Raw genomic sequence first — 26155 nt, forward strand, 5'->3', positions numbered from 1 at the left:
TACGAAATTTTAATCTAAGAAGCGATTTGTGTAGAAATCTAATCGAGTTACGGACTCGACTCAAAGGACTTTTTCTGCAGCAAACTTAGTCCTCTACAAAAGCCCATATGTCAAAATGCAAATAAAAATTCTAATACGGTGAGCGGAAGGAAAAAGTTATAAAAAATTATTTTTCAATGTTATTTAAATGTGAAAAATACAAAATGGATTAGCGACGGGTTAAAATCGAAATTAAGAGCTGCCATGCGGCTCAAAATTATTGTTTTTCCACTGACAACAAGATTTTCAGGTGGGACTTAATAAAAAAAATCGGTCTATCGGTAAACCCTGCGAGCCAGCCCCCAAAACTTCCCGCTGTTTTCGAGATCGTTGAGCTCGAAAACATTATTATGAATACATTTTTTAGCTCTTCGAGCTCGAAAATACTTTTGTATGCCATTATTTTCTAAAAAAACATTTTTTACTCTCTAAAACTAAATTAGTGAAAAACCACTAATTACTTGTGAATATTCACTAATCTAAATTGTCCAAAGTATACGACTATGAATTAGTGACTATTCACTTTTTGAATTAGTAAAAAAAACAACATATAGAATTAGTGAAAATTTCACTGATTGAATTAGTCAAAAATGTACTAATTCACTTGTTGACGAGGATTTATTTGGAAAAATATTGTATCGTTACTAATAATATTGTATCAAAATATTATTATTATTATGATTATTATTTGTAATTGATTATAAAATTTTTTTAGCACCTTGATCGACTAAATTAACAATTAAAATTACTTTCATACGGTAAATATTTATATCATAATTATAACTCATAACCTGAATCTATTGTCAATGATGGTTTTGATTCAGGTTCGGTAAAAAAAGTTGGAGTAAAAATATAAAGCTATTAAAAAATAACAAGATGTATTATTTAGCAACTAAATTAGGTTTTATTTAATTAACTTACTTGAATTAATACTGTTCAGTTGTATTTAAAAATTATCGTAATTAATTTTGCCCTGAATTTGATAATTCAACGATAGAATGAAAAGTCCTTAAGCGAGGCGCCACTAGTAACCCTGTGGAAAAGGTCTTATGAAATCTCATAAAAAAAATTGGCTATGAGAAAACGATCAGTATTTGTCCACGAAAAATCTCAAAAATTCTGATACAATTATTTTCCCGGGAAAAAATGATTTTGCCTAATCATATATGATTATATATGTTCATATATATGATCATATATGATTATATATAATCATATATGAAGTTATATATAATCATGCATGATTATATATGGGGTCATATATAATTATATATAATTATATATGACCCCATACATAATTAGATCTGATCATACCTGGCTGTTATAAGCCCATATATAAGTCTATATATAATCAGATCTGATTATATATAAGTCTATATATAATTAGATCTGATCAGATCTGATTATATATAAGTCTATGTATAATTAGATATGATCATACCTGGCTGTTATGACCCCATATATAATCATACATAAGTCTATATATGATCAGATCTATTTATATATAAGTCTATATATAGTTAGATCTGATCATACCTGGCTGTTATGACCCCATATATAATCATGTACAAGTCTATATATGATCAGGTCTGATCATATATGAGTCTATATATAATTAGATATAATCATACCTAGATGTTATAACCCCATATATGATCATATATAAGTCTATACATGATTAGATCTGATCAGACATGATTGATACAAACCCATATATAATTAGATATAGGCCTATATATAATTAGATCTGATCAGACGTGACTGATATAAACCTATATGTAGTTATATATGTCTATGATTAAATCTGATCAGATTTCATTGATATGAAACCTATAAATATTTAAATGTATATATATATATATATATATATATATATATATATATATTAAATAATATGACAATTTTTTAATATCAATGTTATTAAATTTTTATTCTGTCAACTATCAATCAAACTTAAATCCCCAATACTTAAAAAATGTTCAAAGGTTTCGGCAGTAATTTAAAAGTATAAAGTATCAATTTGATTATTTGAGTTAAGTAATGCCATAAACTTTTCTTAATTGTAAGTGTATAACAGACTAGAGGATCAGACTACAAACCATCGATAACCAAAGTTAAGCAGCATCGGCGTTGGTCATTAATTGGATGGGTGACCTCGTAGTAAAATAATTGTCGATGGTTAATAATTTTTTTTTTTTTTTTTTTATTTAATTTTAACCAACATTGATATTGATGAAGACAATAAATCCTAATTAAACTACTTAATTAATAATTTACAGATATTCTAAATGAGATTCTAAAAATGACTATATTCGTTCATGCATGATTATATATAATCATATATGATCATGTATAAACAGATCAAGTTATGTATGATCAGACCTGGCCAATTTTTGGATCTGATCATATATAGACAATTATGCATGATCATATATGATTAGGCAAAATCATTTTTTCCCGGGAATTCTCATAGATGGTGCATCAAAAAAATTTTTTTCTTAAAATTCTCATATAAATTATCAGAATCTATAAGAAACAGAAGCTGTAATATTGTGATTATAAGTATTTATAAGTTTTCGAAAAATGTGAAGTTTACAATTGAGTAGATTTTGGAAATGAATAAGATTGTATGAGACGATTTCTGAAGTATTGAAGGTTTATATGCTAAATTATTGAATTTTTTAGCATGAATTCAAAAAGTTTCTATTATGAATACTCAAGAATATTTGTATGAGTATTTACGCGGAAAATCTTTAGCAATCTATTCACGAAAAATCTATGAAATGAGTCCGTATATTTATTCATCAAAAATTACTCAAGTAAACATTAATATTAAATATTAAAGTCATGATGTATTATGGGATATACCATAGTACAACCCAAACAGGTACTTGTTGGTCTGTCAAATGACAGAGGAGTCAAATAAAATCGTATTGAAATTTGGAATATAACACTTCTGAAATAAATGTCTTACCAGGGACACTACAAATCGTAGGCGCGATCTCGTGGCGAGCACCGAACTACTCCCGCTGCTGCTGCCTAGCACCGGTGACTTTATCCTTCTCCATATCGATCTTTTCTCCCGAGAAATTTTTTCTCTTGGCTTAAGCAACTTTTGTTATTTTGGTCGGAGAATACAAAAAAACTTGCGTAAAAAGAATAGTACTTGTTCCGAGAAATTTTATTCTGTTTAAGCAAAAAAATGCAATATCGCTACAAAAAAATAATGTATCTTGCACCAAAAAAAAAAAAAAAAATGGGGCAAGATACATTACTGGGTTTGTAAAAAATCACATAAAAAATCACCGAACAGTTAAAATATTTAAAGTACAAGAAATAGTGATAATATTAGTATTTTTGGTGTAAATTCTTATAAAAAAAAAATGAAGTTAAGCAATTATTTTTGAATGAATCTGATAAAATTAATATTTTATGTGAATGGAAATTATTTATAAAATCTCATAAGTACTCCATAATATTTTATAAGTAATAGCCTTCTAACTAAAACTTACAAAAACTCATAAATCACATAGCTTTTAAGTTAAAATTAAATCTTTTAGGTTTTTACAAGTTAATTCGATTATAGATTTTCTTACTAATTCTCATAAAATTTTTATGAGAAAAAGGTCTGCATTTGTCCATGTGATTCCTGATTCAGTCTCATAAAATTTCGAAGAAATACATGTTGAATATTTTCTCATAAAATATGACAAATATTTTATGATATTCAATAAGATATTATCTCCTAGCATAACTCTTACTAAAACTTATAAATTCTGGAAATTTCGTATAAAAAAATAATCTTATTGAGATTTTGTAAGTATTATAACATCGGAATTCGCCTGATCAATTCTTATTGAAAATAGATTAGAATAAACTGTAACAATCTTATAGAAGTGAAAGTACTTATTCAATCTCATAATCGTTGGCGGAATTCGAGTCACAAAATCTCATAAATTAAAAAATCTTACTCATTCTTTTAAAAATCTAGTACGGAAATCATGATAGGAAAACATCAAAAGCTTTGACTCATAGATTCTCATAAAAATTCATATGAGAATTTTTTTAAATCTCATAGATATTTTCGAAGCTCATAGATTCTCATAAAAAATATTCAATATCTTATTAGAATTTATGAGAGCTTTTCCACAGGGAATCATTGTAGAATCCGGGGAATCACTAATGAATTAGTGAATCTAATTCAAAATCACTAATTTTGTAGTGAATTTTAAGATCACTATTTCAATTAGTGAAATTTTCACTTATTTAGTTTTAGAGAGTAGCATTTTTTTCTCCCACGATATCTCGCGAACGAATTAACCGATTTTGATGGTTGAGGCAGCCATCGACGCGTTTTATTAAGTTCTAGAGCTGATTAGATTTTGAAATCGAATGATTCAATTTTTTTGTAGATATCCGAAAAAAAACGTTTTTCACTTTTTTTTAAATCAACGATATCTCGTAAACGAATGGACCGATCAAGACGATTGAGGCAGCAATCGACGTGTTTTATCAAGTTCTAAAGCTGGTCAAATTTTGAAATTGATTTGTCTAGCCGCTTTTGAGAAATTTCAAAAAAACCAAAAAAATTTTTTTTTTGAATTCTTTCGTCAACGGTTGACGAAAATGATTCAGTTTTTCTTTATAGGAGTATCTTCTGGCTTCCAAATCCTATGTTTACTTGTGATTGTCAATTCTTCGTCCCGAAGATCTTCAAGCTTCTTTATTTTGCTTTAGGTTCAAACTTGAAATCCAGTTCTCGTTCAAAAGCCATCGTTGCACCCGTAGAATTATTTTTCTCACTGGAAATTAGTTCGAAAAGATGATTTTTGCTGCTTTCCTTAAATGCCAAGTTCTTATTTGGAACCAATGCTTCTGTTGATGACGTTGCTGGTATAGATGTTGAAGTCTGAGACTCTACAGATTGACCTGAGGCTCTGAGGACTGGTCGGGAGGACCTAATCCTGCAGAGGACAGTCTGGTATATATCGTGGTGGGGGCCTGAAGCTCTGAGAATTGGCCAGAAGACCCTAATTCTTCAGACGACGGCCTGGACGGGTTAAAGATGGGGGCCTGAGGATTTAAGAATTGTCTTGAACGGCCAAATTTCGGAGTCCTCGGCCAAACTTGATCACTTTCTTTATCAACTGTTTCGAATCCTGGATCTTCTAGTAACCGAACTATTTTAGTGATCACTCCATGAGTGTTTACTGACTGGTCTTCTTTGATCTCAGGAATTATTTTATAAATGTCTCCGGTGTCAGTCGACATTTCCAATGTTGATGTTGACGGCGATGGTGAGGGACCTGAAATAGAGTAAGCCGGTCTGGACAGGACCTGTCTCGACTCCAAGCGGCCGGATGACGAATCTTCTGAACTGATATTATTTGACCCCTTTGATATTCTTTTGACCACCTGAACCGACGGGGAATTCGGGACAGGTGTCATTAGTTTTTTCGATTTTCCTCAGTTTTCGATGTTATATCTTGTTGACCGGTATCCCAATTATCTCGAGACGTACTTGCTCTCGAATTACCATCTACCAGAGTTATTAAATTACACTTTTGTCTTGTGTGTCCAATTACAAAACATAAATTACATACGTCTCGTCGCGGATTCTCACAGACTTCAAACGTATGTCCCGGAACTCCACAATTGAAACAGAGCCGGTTAGTTCTTGGTGACGATGATGAAAATCGATTAAAAGTCGATGAATATCCCGAAGCTCGATTCACACGTGGCCGGTAATTATTTTGTTGTCTTTGGTAATTCGGTGACTGGTAATTGTTGTAATTCGGTTTTGTTTGCACTCCGTATTTGTTGTTATACGTTGATGGATTAGACGACTCCATTATGTTGCAATTTATTAACTCCATCTTGTCTTCTTCAATCCTGAGATTCTCAGGTGTAGACTGTATTAAACCAAATCGTGGTTTGTTTTCGAATGTTACTAATTTAGGGGGTGAAGCTGGTTGTTGAGCTTCATTAATACACTGTGTCGCTTCATGCAATGCATTGAACAGGTTCTCATAGTTGACGACTGGTCGCGCAAAAACAAGCAGTCTTAATTCATCAGTAAGATGATTTCTGATACAGGTGACTTGATCTTCGACAGGTGGTGGTATCTGCATACTTTGGTATTTCTGTTGTAACTTTAGTACGAATTCTGTTGAACTTTCACCAGGTTTCATTCGGAGCTTACTAATCTCCATTATAATTTGATGGTCTGTTGCGGAGCTTCCACAAGCTTTGATGAATTCCGACTTGAAGTGTGCAAAATCTGTCCAACTCTTGTAGTTTGCATCGTACCATCTTGCTGCAGTACCATGTAAGATGTAACTCATGGCTTTAAGTATCTCGGCTTGTGTCCAGTCCTCTCTCCGTGCTCTGGATTCTACTGCAAACAAGAATTCACTGACAGACATCCCTTCTTGTGGATAAAATAAATTTCCCATCTTAAGACTTTGCATGATTCCTTTCCACCTTCTGTCATCTGTGTATAGACCTGATGGACTTGGTTGTAAATTTTGGGTCGGAGCGGTCGACCTTGGCCTTGTGTTAAGAGGGGCCTGAGGTGGAGGACCTGCCCACGACCTAAAATTGTCTTGAGGACCACTTGACTGTCTCTGTTGTGTCGCTTGAAGCTGTTGTAATTGGCTAGAAAGAAAATTAATTCTTTCTGCTAGTGGGATATCTTGACTTGGACCAGCTCTTTCTTGGTGAATTTCCGGTTGAGGTCTTGATGCAGCTGGGTGATCTCTCCCCCCTGCCAAACCTTGACCCATCAGGGCAAAGGTTGAACCACCAAGTTGGAACTCAGCTGCTTGCCAATTTACAGGTGAACTTTCTCGGAAAGAATTTTCACGGTGATTTGCCCGGTCCAATAATTCTCTCTGTGTCTCCATCATATTCCCCCAGCATACGTGTCAGCATATTAATTGATCGTGAATTTTCTTCGTTGATGGCTCTTTGTTCAATTGACATTTGACGAGCTTGTTGTGATGCCAAATCCATTCTATTAAAGATGACTCTGAATTCTTGTGGGATGTCTCCTCCAGCAGCTTCATCTCTATCTTCAAACCGATCATCAACTATGTCAACTGGCATTGTGTCCTGTCTATCCAGTGGGTAACGACTATGAGATTGAGGTGGATTAATTATCCTGCTACTTGTTGCCGTTGTTACTGTTGTTACTGTTGATGTTGTTGATGTAGCCGTAGAAACAGTTGGTATTCGAGGTAAACCCGGATTATTCAATTGTTGTTGTTGACGACCACGACCATTCGATAATCTACGAGATTCTTCATTTACAAGTCCTTGTTGTAGATAATTATCCATTTTGGATTGTATGTGTATGTAATTATTTCAGGTGATAAAGTTTTCTTTGTTTTGGGGATTAATTTTAAGTTATAAAATTTCTAAATATATTTTGTATACTATTGTTTTATATTTTGTAAACGGATTATTTTGTTTAGTGAAGTAATTTTATTTTTGTAAATATTTTAATCTATTTCTTATTTGTGATGAGCCTCTTATGACTCATCGATGACTCATTAAGTACTAATCTAATGATTGAAATTTAATTAAACAAATAATTTAGTTATTCAAGTTTTATCTCTATATAAAATTACTATTGTCTGTTGTGGCTAATTCTGACGTTCAATTTTATTGTATTTTTCGATAGTTTTATTTTAATCTTAATCTCTTGAATTCTTTTATTAGCTGGAAATCAGTATGAGTAATTTTATATGATTTTAATCCCCAAATAATATTTAATTCTTTGACACTTTTATTTATCTTTATGTTTGTCTCCGTAATATTTGTACTTTTCTATTTATAGATTTAATCCTACACTATTTTATTTTAAAATTTTCCAATAAAATTTCGGTTAAAATTATTCCCACACAATTTATTTTAAAATCTACTGTTTAAAATAATTTTTTTGAAATTAAAATTTCACCCACAAAAATTATTCCAGCAAATTCAAAATCCTCAGCCCTCTCACAAAATTTTACGGAGGGTTTACTTTATAAGTTGGGCGCCAAATATGACAGAGTGATTAGCTTGCCAAGTCTGGTCGCACCTAAGTATTATGGTCGAATATTAGGGCGCCACTGGAAGATGGACTCGGCCTTCCAGAACCGGATGTTAATTGTATTTATTTTATATGCTCAGGGTCGTTCGTAAATTTTATATTTTGTGAGAGAAGAGAGGAATACTGAACAGGCTGAAATAAATTTATTTAAACTTTACTTTTAATTTTAATAACCTTAAGCACCTTGCTTATTATTTATTTTTCCTTAATGACAATTAATAATCTTATGACAAACTACACGGAAAAAAATTTTTTGTGACCACAAGATAAGATAACTTACGGTAACAAAATTCTGCCTTAATATACGGATAACGAAGCATTCGTTGGGATTACAATGTTTTTGTAATGCTAGCAAATTCTTTGTTGGGCCAAGGAATGGTTTGTAACTGTAACGAAACTGTTGTGTTCCAATAAAAAAACTGATTTGTTAAAGTAACAGAATTAATTTGTAGCATTAACAAAAATTTTTGTAATCATAAGCTAAGATTACTTACGGTAGCAAATGTCGGCTTTAAAATACGACGATATTATTATAATAAACATCATGTGTTCTCATAACAAATCGACTTCTTAATTACGACACAAATTCGTTTGTTACTATAACAAGTTGATTTGTTACCGTAAGCTAATCATGTTTGTAATTATAACAAAATCTTTTGTTATCCCGTCTTTTGTTATCAGGACGAAATTTATTTTTTTCGTGTATGCTTATGACAAACTAAACTTATGACAAACTAAACGCGTCCCCTGGACGTTTCCACACTCCCACACACACACACGTATTTTAAGCGTCTCCCGGACGTAACACACACACACTCTCTCTAAAAAACCGTCCACCGGACGTTAAACCTTTAACCTTAATACACCTTGATTAAAAAACCGTCTACCGGACGTTAAACCTTATTTTCCTTAAATTCTACTTTAAAAAACCGTCCACAGGACGTTAACCCGCATATTCTTATTTCTTAGTGTCCCCCGGACATATCCTAAACCTAACTTAATCTTTGTCCACCGGACTTACATCACAGACACAGTTTCTTTACTCTAACTTGACTCTACAAATTAATTGACTCTAATTTTAACAATACTTAGTAACTTTTCCCACTTAAATTTTTACAATTCATAATTTCCAATACTCAATATAAAGTTTCTCATACCATAATTCACTGTCTTTCCAATCAATTAATTTATTTTTGTTTAATGTAATTTATAAATTAATTAATTTTACCACTTATAAATTTTTCACTAATTATTTTGACTGATTAAATTTTTCTAATTAATTTTCCACAATTCTTATTCATTTATTACTTTCAATTCCTAAATGTTTCACTGACAATTTTCACAATTAAATTTATTTCACTTTCAAAATAATCCGTTATCTCAATTTTACTCACAATTTAATTTACCCAAACTCTAGTATCTTTTATTTAGTTTTTTGATATTTTAATTAACTTAAAATTAATTTAGTAATCACGTAATGACTAGAATTTGATTTCGGGTTGACTAGAATTTTAGGCCGGTGAATTGGCGTCACGCGGTTCCCGATTTTATTGACGTTGATAGAGTAAATCGATTGAATTATTGAATCTTAGAATTAATGCGGCCGACGGAGTAAATTCCAGCCTGTATTAATCTTAAGATAAATTAATAAATTAATTTATAACGGCTGGAGAGCCTGGAATAAATTTATAAATTAATAATTTTAATTACCGGATTATTTACGCGACAACTTTATTTTATTCTGGCTGTAGAGCCTTGAATAAATACTACAGAGTTTCGGACACTGAATGGCGACAAAACGAGACGCGATAGAACTTTCGAGAAGACGCGATTGAACGGCTGAACTATCCGTTTCTTTACGCGAGATCAACGGAAAGACATTAAGTAACATATTATAATTAATTTGCCAGATTAATAAAATTAATCAGAGGCCTGAATTAATTATGATTTACCTCCAATTATAATTTCAGCAGTCCTTGGAACTTTTAGTGATGATCTGCTCCGGGCTGCTATCAATCTCTCGATGTTAGTTGAGTTTTCAGGTTTCCGTTGTCTGGCTTACTTTGTCCTCGTAATTCCACTCCCACAATAATATTAATTATTTCACAATATGATAGATAACCTTTTATGTATACGGTCTGATCCCTTCGGATGTCCGATGAACTCTCTCGATTTTTGGCATTTCACTCCCTTATAACTCTTCGGTTCGGGTCTCTTTGATTTACCCCCGGAAAACTTATCCCTACTAAATTAGTCAAAGAGAGGGACGAATGTTCGGGTCTCACTGATTAGCGACACCCGGTGACATGTCGAATCACTCAATTTAATAAACCGAATTATAATTAGGGCCCGTTATCGACCGTGGACAAATCCAAATTTAGATCTTAATAAATAGCCATTGGAATCTATTTTACCCTGTTACATTGAATATCTTACTTCGATTTTTGGCAAGTTATTTGGTTGCACAGCCCATTGATACAATTCTTGGGGGTTTGATATTTGTTTATCAAATGGTAGTTAAAGACTAGCTCTTGCTGCAGCTCGTTTTAGTGTTCCTCCTACACCGTCACAAGGTCCTTTGCCATGGTAACTGGCAAAGAAATGCCATTCAGCATTTACTCCAAAATCTTCTTTGTGATAATATAAATTAACAATGTTTTTGAAGTTTTTGAATTGTTGCGGAGCTCCATCGGAAAAGTAATAGATCTTTTTAGCAGTATCGGACAAAGACTTTATAAAATCAGTAACGATTTTCAAAAAGACGTTAACTGCAGTCGAGTCATGTATGTTACAGTCCGATATGATCACTAAGCTCCTGTGTAATAATTCGTTATTGTTCTTAAAATAAATTGTAACTTATAGTCACTTAATTTTTAGAAGCGTATCGCGGAATGTAATTAAGAATCAAAACGAATGTCAGATGACAGGCGAACGCAGCACCACATAGTAGTTGAGTGGTTAAATACTAACGACACCAGTGACCATCACAAATGTTATTTTTTTTGTATATGGGTCATTTCAAACCAAATTACCAGATTTTGAAAATTGTATTTTTAGATTCAGTAGATTTTTTTGTTTTTGTACGAATCAAAAGACACCTACCCCTAAATTTTATCCCTTAATTTTAAAAATCCTCGAAGATATTAATTTATGAATATCGCAAAAAAATAACGGAATGGTTATTTTCAGAAATTATGAACTACTGATTAGTTATTATTCTATATATTCTGGCTAGTTATTATTCTTTGTATTAAAATTTCGGTAGGAAATCGCCAATAGTACATAAATAATAAAAAAAGACATAAAAAAAAATATAATTAATTTCAAAATTAAAAAAAAATTATAACCGATCATTATCCCATTACGAGACTAGGCTCAAAATTCGTGTTTTGGGGAGTAATATTTTTGATAATTTAAAAAAAAAAAATCGAAGGATACAAACAATCTTAAAATCGCTGTTTTAAGTTTAAAATTAAAAAAAAACAATCAAATACATAATAAATAATTTTTTGCATAAATTTTTTAGAGAATTCATCAAAAAACACGAATTTTGAAAAAAAAAAAAGATCCAAATCGGACAACTTTCCACTAAGTTATGGCTATTTAAAAAAAAAATCCCCGAAATCTTATAAAATTCATATCTCCCGATTGGCTGGATGAAAAAATTCATGAAAAGCTTTTTCTAGGGGTACAAAAAAGTGCCCCAATTTCAGCGAAATCGAAGATGCAAAAGTCATCAGTAGGACGATTTGGCATGGAATGCCCCATATATATGAATACTAGGGTGCTCCGTTTGAAACAAACATTTTTTTTTTCCCTCCCCATCAAAAATCTTGTTCTATGTGTTAAAATAAAAATTTAGACCAAATTTGAGCTCTTAATATTAATATTAACCACTGGAACAACGTCGTCGAAGTTTTTCCATGCTAAAAGCACGTAAATTGTGTTTTTTTCCTTTTCAATGAATAAAACTCAGCCGTACATTTATGTATCGTGTCAGTCCAAAGTTTTTCTTAAAGAAAATTGTATGCTCTTCAAAAAAGCCAATATCTGCTTAGCTCTGAGTTCAACTCTAGCTCTCCTGTGAGTCATTAATGTCAAATTTTGTATCAAGTTGGTGGTTTTTTGCTGGTAACTCATGAACGGTCGAGTTTAGAGAAAAAAAGTACATGACCTTTTTTGTAGGAAATTTAGTTTTCTATAAAAAAAGTTGAATGACTCATAGCTGTAAAACTATTATTTTATTAAATATATAAACTTAAAGTTATTTAAATTTTTAATTTTAGCAAGGGGAGTGAAAAAAAAATGTTCTTTTTAAACGGAGCACCCTAATAAATACATATATAAACTTTTGAACCAAATGTATTTCCTGACTCAGCTCGTCGAGCTGAGTTTAGAGGTATCAAAATTTTCCGAAAATTCCAGCATGAGGACAAATACAATAGTTAGATTTTTATGAAATCTACTAAAAGGTCATGTTCATTTTTTTATGAAGATATTTTTAATAAACTATTTTGGATCTGATAAATTCAGCGTTTTAAGGATTACAAATTATTAAAATAACATATTTCTAAGTATATAGAAACTGTAACAAGCATTAATAATTGATATGTTACGAGTTACGGAATTGTCTATATTGAAGAAAAAACGTTATTTTTAACATTCGTTATCCTTAAAATGCCCAATCAATAAGATCTAAAAAAGTTTTTTCAAAATATCTTCATAAAATACACGTTTTATAAAAAAAAATGAAAACGACCTTTTTTGTCAAGAATTTAATTTCCTACAAAATTGTATCAATGGTTTTGTTCCTTTAATCTGCATATTTCATGAGGTATTTAAAAAAAAACCGCGATTGTATCGAAAAATGAACTTTGATCGTCCTTCGGCACGTGTTCTTTGTACATAAAACTAAAAAACCAAATTCCCCGCGTATTTTTTCACTAAAAAAAAGCTTTTTATGGGGCGTCTGAGAAAATTGACTTTTTAACGACCACCCTAATATATATATGGGGAATTCCATGCCAAATCGGACGGTTCTAAAAATTTTAATTTGCGTCATTTTTTGATATTTTTTAGTACTCATCGAGAAACTCATCCTAAATTATGCGATTTTCTAAATCATTGGTTCAAAAGATATGGAATTTTTAAAAAAACCGCTCTTTTCATGGTATTTTGCTCATAACTTTTTGAAAAATGGTTTAAATAAAAAAACTCAAAGAATGTAAAAGTTTCGATTTTCCATGTACTTTTAGAAAAAAAAAAATACGAACTATTTTTTGGAAAAATTTTTCCGCTTCATTTTCGAGTTTTAAAGCTTTAAAGTCGTTTCCTGAAAATCACGCGCGCATTTTGATTTTCCTGAAAATTTGTGACAACAAACTACTATCTCCCGTGTAGGAACCGCCAGACATACAACAATGCCGATGACTGGCCTATTATTGGGCCATTAATGGTTGATGAGTGGCCCATAGATCTTGTATCGATATCGCCAGATACACTTGGCCAGTCATTCAGCCAATGGTTGGCCGATCAATAGGTAACCTTGGTTGGCCGATGATCGAATTACATTAACGGGCCAGTAATATATTCAATAACCGGCCCATAGATTTCGTATCCACGGCACTGGTTAGATAATCAGCCAGTCATCCAGCCGATGGTAGACCAATTAATGATTATCGATGGTTTGCCGATGATTAAAAAACATTCTTAACCCAGTCGGAAGCTACAGAAGGCTGACAGTATTTTGATCACAATTTTCGTGCTATATTATAAATGGATGAATAATTAATCTATTATTAATTTTATTAAATAGTTAAATATTTATTGAAGTATTTGTTAAATATTTAAATATTCATTGAAATATGCATTTAAAATATTTTATTTAAAATATTTATTTTATTTTATTTTGTTTATTTTTTTGTAATTATCCCTGGTCAAAAATAAAACCTGGTTTAGACTTGGTCGTCTTAAATCGTGACTAAGTAAGACCAGTTAAGTTGAAACCAAGGCGAACTCACGCAACTCGCCTTGGTTTCGACTTAACTGGTCTTACTTAGTCACGATTTAAGACGACCAAGTCTAAACCAAGTTTTATTTTTGACCCGGGTAACAAAAAGTAATTTTTTTTTTCTTTTTCAGTTTGAAATTTAAACGAGTTATTTTTAAATTATTATTATTGTTTTCTTTGCGACTAGAATATAGACTCATATACTTGTGGAAGTTAGTCGAGATTATAGTCTATTGTGAGATCTCGCTCCCTACACGTGGTGTGTTGTGTGAAATTGTAAAAAAAATTTTACTTATTTTATTTGATTATTTATTATGTCGCACGATTATTATCGAGTAAAAAACACTATGAATTAAAGTCTGTAGATGATAATGGTGGCGATGATTGTAGTGGAGTTAGAGATGAGGTGAATAAATTAGAAGATTTGGAGGTGAACCATTTCGAAATTCCAAGTTATGAATCACTATCAAATACTATTGATCACAGTGATCAAGTGACTGAAAATAATGGTGAATTTAATTATTGTGCTAGTGATAATCGTGATGTTAGTAGTGATAGTGATGGACTATTATTTAGATAAATAATTTAGTATAAGTTAATTATATAAATAATGTAGTAATGATTACATATAAGTATGTGAAATTTAATTTATGTTGATTTATGACAATAAATATTCAATAACATCTTCAGCTGAATCGATTAAACTATTGCAAGTTTTATTGTTGAAAAAATTTACTTTTTAGATTCTACGTCGTATTCTAAATTCAAAATTTATTATTTATGGGCCGTCTTTAATTATCATCATTGGGCCATTCAAGTAGACTATGTTCGCCTGATGATAGTTCGCCATGGCTGGGCCATAATATTTGTCAATACTCGGCCGATGATAGTTTGCCATGGCTGGGCCCAAGTTAGGTTCCAGCCGTTACCCGTTGAACGGCCAATCTTGGTTGCCATTACTGTGCTAGGCTAGTATGCTTGGTACCCAATCATGGTCCGATAGTTGGCTATTCATAAAACCCTACACGATTACCCCCGGGAAAAAAAGTTCTTATCTGATCATATATAAATCATATGAAAGTGACTCATATAGAATCATATAAAGTTTTATAATAAAATTGGTCCTATAAAAACTTATATGATTTTATAAAATCTTATATAATCATATAAAATCTTATATAATCATATAAAGTTATATATACCCGGTAAAAAATGATTTTACCTACTCATATATAATATAACTTCTGTATGATTAGATCTCAAAATTGGCAGGATCTGATGATATACAATTATATATAATCATGCATGAACAAAAAAAAACATCTATCGGTTAACTGCTACTTTGCCAAGGGGTCACCCATCCAACTAATGTTCTACCTCAATGCTGCTCAACTTTGATGATCGCTTGATTGCCGTCTGCTTCTCTAGTCTGGTTTACCCTTATGAGTATATCAATCTATAGCATTACTTAAATCCGATGATCAAATTGATACATCCTACATCAATAATGCACCAAATATGATCAAATTTTATCACACTAGTGTTTTATATAAAATTATATGTTTCTTTAAGATAACCTGTTTATAAGACCATAGAAACTTATATATAAGAATCATAAAACTATATAAACTTTTATATACTCATATATGATTTTATATAACCGTATTAAACTCTTTTGTAATCATACAAATTTATTTATAACTTCATATAAAATCACATAAATTTTTATGAATTATCTAAATTCTTAGAAGAATTTTAAAAGGTCATATAAGAATTCATATGATCATATATGATCATAAATGATTATGTATAACCATACAAAACGTGCTCTTGTAATTTCATAATGTTATATATAACTTTATATGAAGTTACATCTAATTTTATAAAAAATTTATGAGATTATACGAATTATTGTAAGAATTTTATAAGATTATGTAAGCTTTCATATAGTCATATCTCAACACATATGTTTATATATGATTCTATAAGAACTTTTTCTCGGGTTGATATAAAATCACATCAATTTTTAAAAAGTCCTCACGAGAGTATATTAATTCTTATAAGAACTTTATAAGATCATATAAGCTTTTATGTAATCATATATCATTTTTATATATTTCTTATATGATCATATATAAATTGTATATGAACATATATGATTATAGATGATCATATAAAATCTTTTTTTCCCGGTCCTATATATATATATATATATATATATATAATATATACAGTGTAACCTTAAGATAACGAGCCTCAATATAACGAATTCCTCGATTTAACGAATTTTTCAAAATCCCCCAGAACTGCCCATAAGGACCTATGCAAAATATACCTTTACATTACGAATATATTTTTTAAACAACCTCACTATAACGAAAGTTCAATCATTGCAGAATATAGATAGAAACTATTATTGACCTTTATATAACGAATTTTCCAGCCTATAACCTCTACGTAAGGTATCTTACAAATTATCCCCACTTAATTCCACAATAACTAATGTCTTAACGAGTGCTAATACGTTTAATTCTTCATAAGACAGTCATTGCTGTAGCAATGGCTGAAAAACGGGAAAGGTGTTCTTTGAGTGTTGCAGAAAAACGGAAAATGATACACGGAGAAAAAAATATTGCTCCTCGAACGATCTAAAGTATAGTAACTCGTAGATCGTTACCACAACAATACGTATGCTTATGGTAACAATACCGTATCGTTCCAGTAACTATCTATTAGATAGCTGTGAGCCCTATACGACTTTCCGTAGTCGTCACCTCACACGGCACCGTCTAACCTAACTAAACATCCATTTTCGCGCCAACTTTTGAATATTGTATAATTATTGCTAGCAGACGTTTAATAAAAAAAATAGTGTAAAGAATAATTGTGATGTTGAAATATGGACCCACGGGTAATTAATAAATTAACAGAGTAGAATCTCCATAACTATGTAGATATATTTTTTGAGAAGTGTTTTTTTATGCTTTTTGTAATCAAATATACATTTATAACCAAAAATCTAAATATTATAGATAGTCGATGTTTTATAATTTAAATGTGATACGTAAATAGAAGAAAATAATTAATAAACAAATGAGATCTAAATTATTATTTAATTTAAGATTAAATTAATAATAAATAAATTCAAAAAATTAAAAGATATATTTATATTTATATTTAAAATTTGTTTAGATTATAACTAACTAATAAATCAGTTTTATAAATTATTTTATTTAATCAAAGTTATTTGCTTATCATTTATTTATTAATGATAAAGGTTTTTAAATATCTCATATAACTTTCAATGTGCGTGACGTTAGATAGGGCTCAGAACGATACCGTATAGATCTCAGAGCTATCCACCGTATTGTTGTCAGAACGATACAGTAGATCGTTGCAGTAACAATCTAGTAGATAACTATAGCGTATTGTTACTGTAACTATACAGTATACTTCTGAGAACAATATTTTTTTCTCCGTGTATGATAACTAACATTGGCAAGCAGACAACAATTTATGACTTTTTTTCGAGTAAAGAAACGAAAAATGAAGATTAAGCTATCATTATTCCTTTAATCATGTTGTTAATTTCCTACGCTTACATTCTATGTTTATATTCTATGCTTATACATTGATAACCATTTTTATTTTGACCAGAAACTGATGTAAATGTTTACAAATAAGTAATTCTGTGTTTTGATTTAAATGAGTTGTTATTTATTAGTGGAAATTTGTTTACCTTGTTCTAACGAATTGAGTTTAATATAACCTCTATATAACAAACCTTACTATTACGAATAGCTCGATATAACGAATAATTTCTATTTCCCTTTAGTTTCGTTATATCAAGGTTGCACTGTAAATATATAAATATATATATATATATATATATATATATATATATATATATATATATATATATTATATATTAGGGTGATTCAAAAAACAAACAAATTTTTTTTTTTCTTCCAAACCAGTTCAAAAGTTTCGTATGGATAAAAAAGACGCCTGTGAAAATTAGAGCTCTTAATATTAATATTAACATTGTCCGCATTGCACTTTTCTTTGTCCCATAAGAATAACATGGAAAAAATTTTTTTTACGTCTTCTGATTTTTATAAGTAGCTAACGATGCGTCATAGGAATAATTGGCAGGCATATTTTTGTAGGGAATTGAATGCTCTACAAAAAAAGATTCTTATCTTTTTTTGAGGAATCGCTTTGTTCAAAAGTTATTTGAGGTTGAAGTCGAATTCATATTAAATTTTGAGATTTTCTTACTTTTCCGGCAAAACTATCAGACCTATAACAAAATATCATTAGACCTTTTTTGTAGACAATTTCATTCCCTAGAAGTTATACCGAATAAAGTTTTTTCGAATTCCGCATTGTTTTCTATTTATATTTATTTTAATGTCAAGCTCTTAAAATCGATCAGAAGACTATTTTTTTTATGAGCATGACGTTAAAATAAAAATAACTAGAAAACAATGCGGAATTCGAAAAAATTTTATTGAAAATAACTTCTAGGGAATGAAATTGTCTACAAAAAAGGTTCAGTGATAGTTTGTTATAGGTCTAATAGTTTCGCCGGAAAAGTTAGAAAATCTCACAATTTTATATGAATTCGACTTTAACCTCAAATAACTTTTGAACAAAGCGATTCCTCAAAAAATGATAAGAATCTTTTTTTGTAGAGCATTCAATTCCCTACAAAAATATGCCTGTCAATTATTCTTATGACGCATTGTTAGCTACTTGGAAAAAATTTTTTTTACGTCTTCTGATTTTTATAAGTTATTCTTAATTGTTATTTTAAATGTTATTCTTATGGGACAAAGAAAAGTGCAATGCGGACATTGTTAATATTAATATTAAGAGCTCTAATTTTCACAGGCATCTTTTTTTATCCATGTGAAACTTTTGAACCTGTTTGGAAGAAAAAAAAAATTTGTTTGTTTTTTGAATCACCCTAATATATATGTACTCTACGGCGTCTTTAACTGATAAATGTATATATAGTATATCAGTCGTACTCTAATGATACGTACAGTGAGCATTATTATTTTGTATTCTCAAGTGTTTTCTTTAAATTTAAGCTATTACTGATTTCATATTCTTGTTAGACATTATATGATATACTTTTTAAATTTTTTCATGCCATTTTATAAACTTTATAATCTTTTTATAAACAAATGGATTAATTAAATATTTTTGGAAAATTTTTCTTCACCATATTGTTAGCGTAAGGAAATAATAATTTAAAAAAAAAAAATTTTTCTTAAAAACGCATTTATAATTTTTATAAATAAATGCGTGTTGTTAGAGAACTATACCAGATAAACGTTAGGTTTGAAATTTAAAAGAAAGCTTAACTCATACTGTGTAAAAACGACTTAAAGGTTGAAAACTGTATCTGCAATAGTTGTAAAGTTACAGCAATTTGTTTGTTTACAAATTGAGTCAGTGCTTGGATTTTGTCGTACTCCAAAATCCAGATGTTTATTAAAAAATTGAAAAAATTTTTATTTGCCATATTGTTGCAGGTTGCTGTTTTTGTAATTTTTTTATGTTCTAGAAAAAAATTAAAATAAAAACAAAAAATTGTTAAACAGACAAATAAATAGATTGTTGACAAAAAAAAAATTTTTTTGCCATTATATTTAGAAATGCAAATTATGATTTAAAAAAAAAAACGATTCCTTAATGATTTATTTAAATAATCAAAATATGAAAAAAACGATTATAAACAATAAGATATTGTTTTTCAGAGATTTTTTTTTTTAAATCATTACTTCCTTACGCTAACAATATGGTGAAAAAAAATTTTCTAAAAATCTTAATTAATCCATTTGTTTATAAAAAATTTATAAACAAATGGCAAGAAAAAATTTGAAAAGTAATCATATAATGCCTAACAAGAATATGAAATCAGTAATAGCTTAAAATTAAAAGAAAAATTATTTAACATACATTATTTTAATTTTTAATTTTTTTGTTAGTTCAAAAATTAATAATTAATGAAATCAAAATATTGTATAAACTTTCATACTGTCATCTTGTTAAGTATGTTTATAAAAAGGGCTCCAAGAAACGAAAAATTTATAGATTAATTATTTAAACTTTTATTCTGCCTTTTATGACAACACAAACCCGTAAAAAAAATGTTGATTGACAATTGAATAACTTTTTGAAAAATGGTGATGCAACTTTTATTACCGCGAAATCATATTTTTTGAAGTGTCTACCCAGTGAACACATGACCTTGTTTGACGTCATACGTAGGTCATAGCAATGTCACGACATCTGATGTAAATTTGATGTCAATCTGACGTTCTACATGACTTTAATATGATGTAAAGCTTGTGACATCATATTGATGTAAGCATGACTCTTGTACGACGTCACAGTTATGACTTGTGTATTACGTACGTTTGACATAGAATCTACATCACATTGTTATGTAGTAATAAAGTCATTATCCGTATATCATAATGACGTAATTTTGAAATCATACATTTATGTCAGTAGCAAAGTCACGGTTATACACAATGTGGATGTCACTCTTAAATCATATCTTCACATCAGTGACAAGTCAGTATTTTACGCAATGCTGATGTAATGTCTGAGTCATAGTTTTTTATCATCTATTTATTGAAATAAAACAATCATAGAATGAATTTTCAAACATGTGTAAATGTGTAAAAATAACAACTAAACGTCGAACATTTTTGGGGTCAAAGTAATCGATAAATTCGATAATAGATCATTCAGACGTTTTAGATTAGAACATTAGCGTGAGCATAAAAAAATTAACTTTATTTTTTTAAATGATATATCGAAAATATCATTTAGGATGACAAAGAAAATGTAACGACAGTTTGAACTCTTTTGCTATTATGATTTTAAAGTTTGGTATCACAATTTTTCAATCGATTAAATTTCATACGATTTTGTGAAATTATTTAATGTTTCGCAAAATTTTATACAAGATTTTTTAAATTTCACATCACAACAAAAAATTAAAAAATTTAATGAAACTTAATGAAATTTTATACAATTATCATCGAGGCCGACAAATATTGCTTCTATAAAATTTCATATAAGTTCATGGAGTTTTTTAAATTTTGTAAAAATCCATCACGAAAACTTATTAACTCTGTCTTTTCCGGCATTTTACTCTAAATACATCAATTAAGCACGAGATTTGAACTCTCGTGATGTGGACCAGTGAGCAACGTTCAGGACTACCAACCAAGAGGAGCCGTGTTCGAAACTAGCAGACGCCCAGGATTTTTTCATCATTTAACGTTATCTAATCTTGTTTCAGAATTCACAATGCGTTCGCGCGGTAATAATCAAATCAAAAATTCGGTATTACATTTTATTTTTTTATTTTTCAAAATATTTTTTCCGAATTGATAATTTTGACATCACCCATATGTCATATTGACGTCATAGAAGGTCACACAGACATCACATTTACATCATGCATACGTCATTAGTTTTACATCATAATCTTACGTAAAAAAGTGGGAAATAATGAGTCACACCTGACTCATTCGTGACTTATATCTTACGTAAATGATGACATAGCGTAACGTCACTCTGACGTCAAATTTACGTCAATGTGTTTACTGGGTATAGATGACACCAGAATGTTTTAAAATTTTTTAATTAATATTTAATTGCAAAAAAAAAATTATTTTAAAAACTACGCTCACTAGAGTGGCGGCGCGCGCATGCCGAAACTGCCGCGCAAAAGCTGATTTTCAATGTTAAATTAAAATTATAAATATTGGAGCTACAATTCGGCGAGTTGAGAACTTTTTTATAAAAATTTTCTGCTCTTTCAGAAATTTTTTCAATATTTGAGCTATCACTTATACTTTTTTCGATTTTGCCAAAAAGCTGGACGGCTAATTTTTTTAACGGTTTTTTGTTCATAACAATTGTAATTTTATTTTTCCAAAAAAAATCCAAAAAATTTCTTGTTTCTAGACGCCATTCCGGATCGTTCGAGCCATCAACTATATTTTTAGGAGACCTGTAACTATTTTTCGCAGGAACTCAACTTCTCGACTAGATCAAAATAGAATAAAAATACATTATTTAGGTATCTTCATTGATTCGTTTATTTACCATTTGATATGGTATTAACCTTTTTCTTAGACTAGTGAGCCTTTAATTCTGTGCCTTTTCAGACAGTCGATCTGAAGGAGTAAACCCCAATCAACAAGTTTTGTTCCTTAATTTGTATAATCATTACCAAAATGAAAAAATTAATTTTTTTCGGATTTCCTTTCATTTTTGCGTAAGTTATTCAGTTAATGTGAGGTAAAGAGAAAAAAAAAAAAAAATCCGAAGAAAACGTAAAAAAGTAAAAGTAAACAAAATCTTCTTTTATCTCGTTTTTGGAAATTTTTTTTTTTTTCTCTTTACCTTACACTTACTGAATAACTAACGCAAAAATAAAAGAAAATCCGAAACAAATTAATTTTTTCATTATGGTAATGATTACCCAAATTAAGGGACAAAACTTGTTCCTTAAATTGTTTTGTAAAACTTTGAGCAATCAGCCCGGACAAACAAACGGTTCAATGGATCAATCTAAAAATTTCCAGGGTTTTTAGGGGTATATTAAGCTGTAAAATCACCTGGCAACATTAACCTTTCCATCAATATTTGCAAAGTAGCGATGAGTTGACTAAAAAACCAGAAAATGGACATTTTTTGTGGGTTTTTCAAATTGATATTAAGGATGAAAAAAAATTTCTTCGCAGAAAAATAAAAAATGGAGCTTGTAGGGAATTTATTCAAGTTTCTCAACTTGCCCTTCAAATTACTGTACGACTATTAGTTGCTGAGATATCGATAATCAAAGACAAAAGGATCCTTTTTCATTTGAAGGCTGATATCTCAGCAGCAAATTGTTGTACAGAGAAACAAAAAAAAGTAAATTGTAGCTGAATAAATTTCCTAAACGAACCATGATTTGGTTTTTTCGAAAAAAATTTTCCCGGCCCCGTAGACCTACAAAACAAAACTAAAAAATTTAGACAAATTTTGTCTCGACCTATTTCTTATGATCCCGCAAAAACCGTAGCTCAGAAAATTATTTTGCTGGAAGATCTTCAAACTAGAGATTTCAAGCTTCAATTTGCTTTTTTTACTTTTTCGATATGATCATTTTTTACGAAAATGCAGCCTTCCAAAAATCATTAAAAAATTTATAAAATTTTCTTGTTCACTTAATTTTTTGAATAAGTGTAGTTACGCATGGCTTACTCAAGATCTGCTCAACGCTTAAAATTGACCTTGACTCTTGATCAGATCTTGAGCAAGCCATGCATAAGTACCTACTGTAAGTTACTAGTGCAAGAAATGTGTCAGACACTTTTTCATTGCACCGCGTTCAAGATATCTTTAATATTCTTGCGTACGGTACCATGAGCAAGACATACACAAATCTTGACGTAGGCTTCTTGATACACGATCTTACGAAACATATATATATATACGTAGAAAAAGACACTAGCAACTAGGGGTTTTGCTCAAGATACTCACTCCATAATCTTGCTCAAACACGTGTTACTGGGGATGATTGAATTAAATGTACGCATAGAACATTTAAAAAATTTTTCTTAACATATTTGGCCATTTACTTAGATAATTACCCACTACAAACTTCACATTATACTCTGTTTTATAATTTTAATGATAATCAATTAACATTATAGAATATTTAGATATTCTAATGTAATGTATACTTACAACTTTTAATAAGGCAAAAATAAGAAATTTATTTTGTTTCAGACTCGGAACGAATAAATAGACCGAATCAGATCTGTACAGGCACGAGTCTCGTAGGTTTATTAATTGACAAAATGAATGACTGGGTCAATTCAGGTCTGATCATTTTTTCCCGGGATAAAAAAAAATTCTTATATAGAGTAAACACACAGGATTTAGACACTGTGCCTTGACAATGGATACTTGACGTTTTCTATTGACTTATTGATAAAATATTAAGACTACCCGGAAAAAAATCATCATGCACCATCATGTTTGATCATGCATGATTCATTCATGGTCGTGCATGATCCAGACATGACTTTGCATGCTTAATGCACAGAAATGCATGATCATGCAAAGCCATGTTCAATCATGCATGGTCATGCAGGGCGAGGAAAGAATAGTCACACATTGTTCATGCAATATTCATCCATGATGAAGCTTAATCATGAATGATCATGCATGATGCATGTTATGTCATGCACAATCATGCCTGACTATGCATGACGGGAAATTAATCATCATGCATTGGATTGCATGACTGAGTATGACTTTGCATGAGCATACATGACCATGCCTGATTCATACAAAGTTATACTCAATCATGTATGATCATGGATGAGAATGTCTAATTCCTGGCGGATTCGTGATCACTGTAAAATCATCGTAAAACGACGGTCGACAGTAACTTTATAGTTGATGTTTTGTATGTGCATTATATTTCAGCTGACTAGTGACCGTAAATTAACAGGTAATGGACGGTCCCTTTTGCCTAATTGATAATGAAACTCAATATAATTGCTGTTTAACTTCCTGCTAAGAAAATCGACAATTTTCGAAAAATTCGGAAAGTTATTGTTTTCACCCCGATTTGCGAAAATCGAATTTTATCAGATGTCGACGTTTTGCGGTCCTGGGAAGCTATTCTGACTATTTTCAGAATGATGTCCGAGTGTCTGTATGTATGTATGTATGTATGTATGTATGTATGTATGTGTGTGTGTGTGTGTGTGTATGTGTGTGTGTGTGTGTGTGTGTGTGTGTGTGTGTGTGTGTGTGTGTGTGTGTGTGTGTGTGTGTGTTTGTGTGTGTGTGTGTGTGTGTGTGTGTGTGTGTGTGTGTGTGTGTGTGTGTGTGTGTGTGTGTGTGTGTGTGTGTGTGTGTGTGAAGAGCTCGGTAATGTATCTACAATAATGTTTTCTAGCTCCTTGAGCTCAAGGAGCTCGAAAACAGCGGGACGTTTTCGGGCTGGCCCACAAGGTCAACCAATAGACAGACTTTTTTTATTAATAACTAAGATTAATGTGACTGTTAAATTCGCTTGTAGTTGATAACTAGAATTCTTTTCGTTCATTATTACGTGAATATAGATAAAGCAGCTATTTTCATTTTCTCCGTGTAAATTAAGTTTGTTTAATGTTAAAGTACTTCTACATTTTGTTACAGATCGCATCCGCAATGTCAATGACACCTTTTTCAGATGAATATATGGGATCATCAATTAATAATTTGTTTCAAGGCCTTGCAAGTGAAGGTCGAGGTGGAGTATTTGTTAATGCTACATTAAAATTAACATATGAACCGCGAACAGCAAGACCTTCACTGGCTGGAGAACTTCAGAAGCATTTGCTTGGTGTTCTCCATCGTAGAAATAATAACATCGGTAATAGTGCTGTCTACGTTGATTCTTCTGTTGGATCGATTTCCAGTTTACAAGATTTGGATGAATGTGCATCTTCAGAATTAAATGATTGTAACTCTTCCGCAGTATGTACCAATAATTGGGGTGGATTCACTTGTACTTGTAAATTTGGTTTCAAGGATCCTCATAAAGATGATCCAAATAAAGTTGGTAGATCATGTATCTCATGCCCATCAACTCATTGTAACAATCGTGGAACTTGTTCTTATCAAGATAATGTAATGCAATGCTCGTAAGTTTGTTTTTTTGTACTTGTTTTCTATAGTTGATCACAATTATGTATTCTTAAATTGAATTCAAAAATGCTTTGTTTTTATTAAGATGTACGGGTAATAATTACGGAGCACAATGTGAAATTGACGGAGAAGTATTAGGAGTATCTATTGGCGCTACAGTTGGTGCCATAATAGTTATTATTCTTACGATCGTGGGTCTTATTATGTGGAGGTAAGTGCAATTAAATATATTTTACGTGATATTATATTAAAATTACATTAAATAATGAATTTTTATA

At 30.6% G+C, this 26155-nt stretch overlaps 1 protein-coding gene across 1 annotated transcript in view; it reads left to right on the plus strand.

The window, feature by feature from the left end:
- The window catches only part of LOC130670138 (uncharacterized), a 116712-nt gene that overhangs the window by 55986 nt on the left and 34571 nt on the right, over positions 1-26155 (plus strand). The window contains exons 7-8 of the mRNA XM_057473352.1: positions 25386-25873; positions 25963-26088. Coding sequence (XP_057329335.1) covers positions 25386-25873; positions 25963-26088 — 614 coding nt within the window. The remainder of the gene's footprint in view (positions 1-25385; positions 25874-25962; positions 26089-26155) is intronic.

Source organism: Microplitis mediator, chromosome 6 (assembly GCF_029852145.1).
Source record: "Microplitis mediator isolate UGA2020A chromosome 6, iyMicMedi2.1, whole genome shotgun sequence".
Lineage (NCBI taxonomy): Eukaryota > Metazoa > Arthropoda > Insecta > Hymenoptera > Braconidae > Microplitis > Microplitis mediator.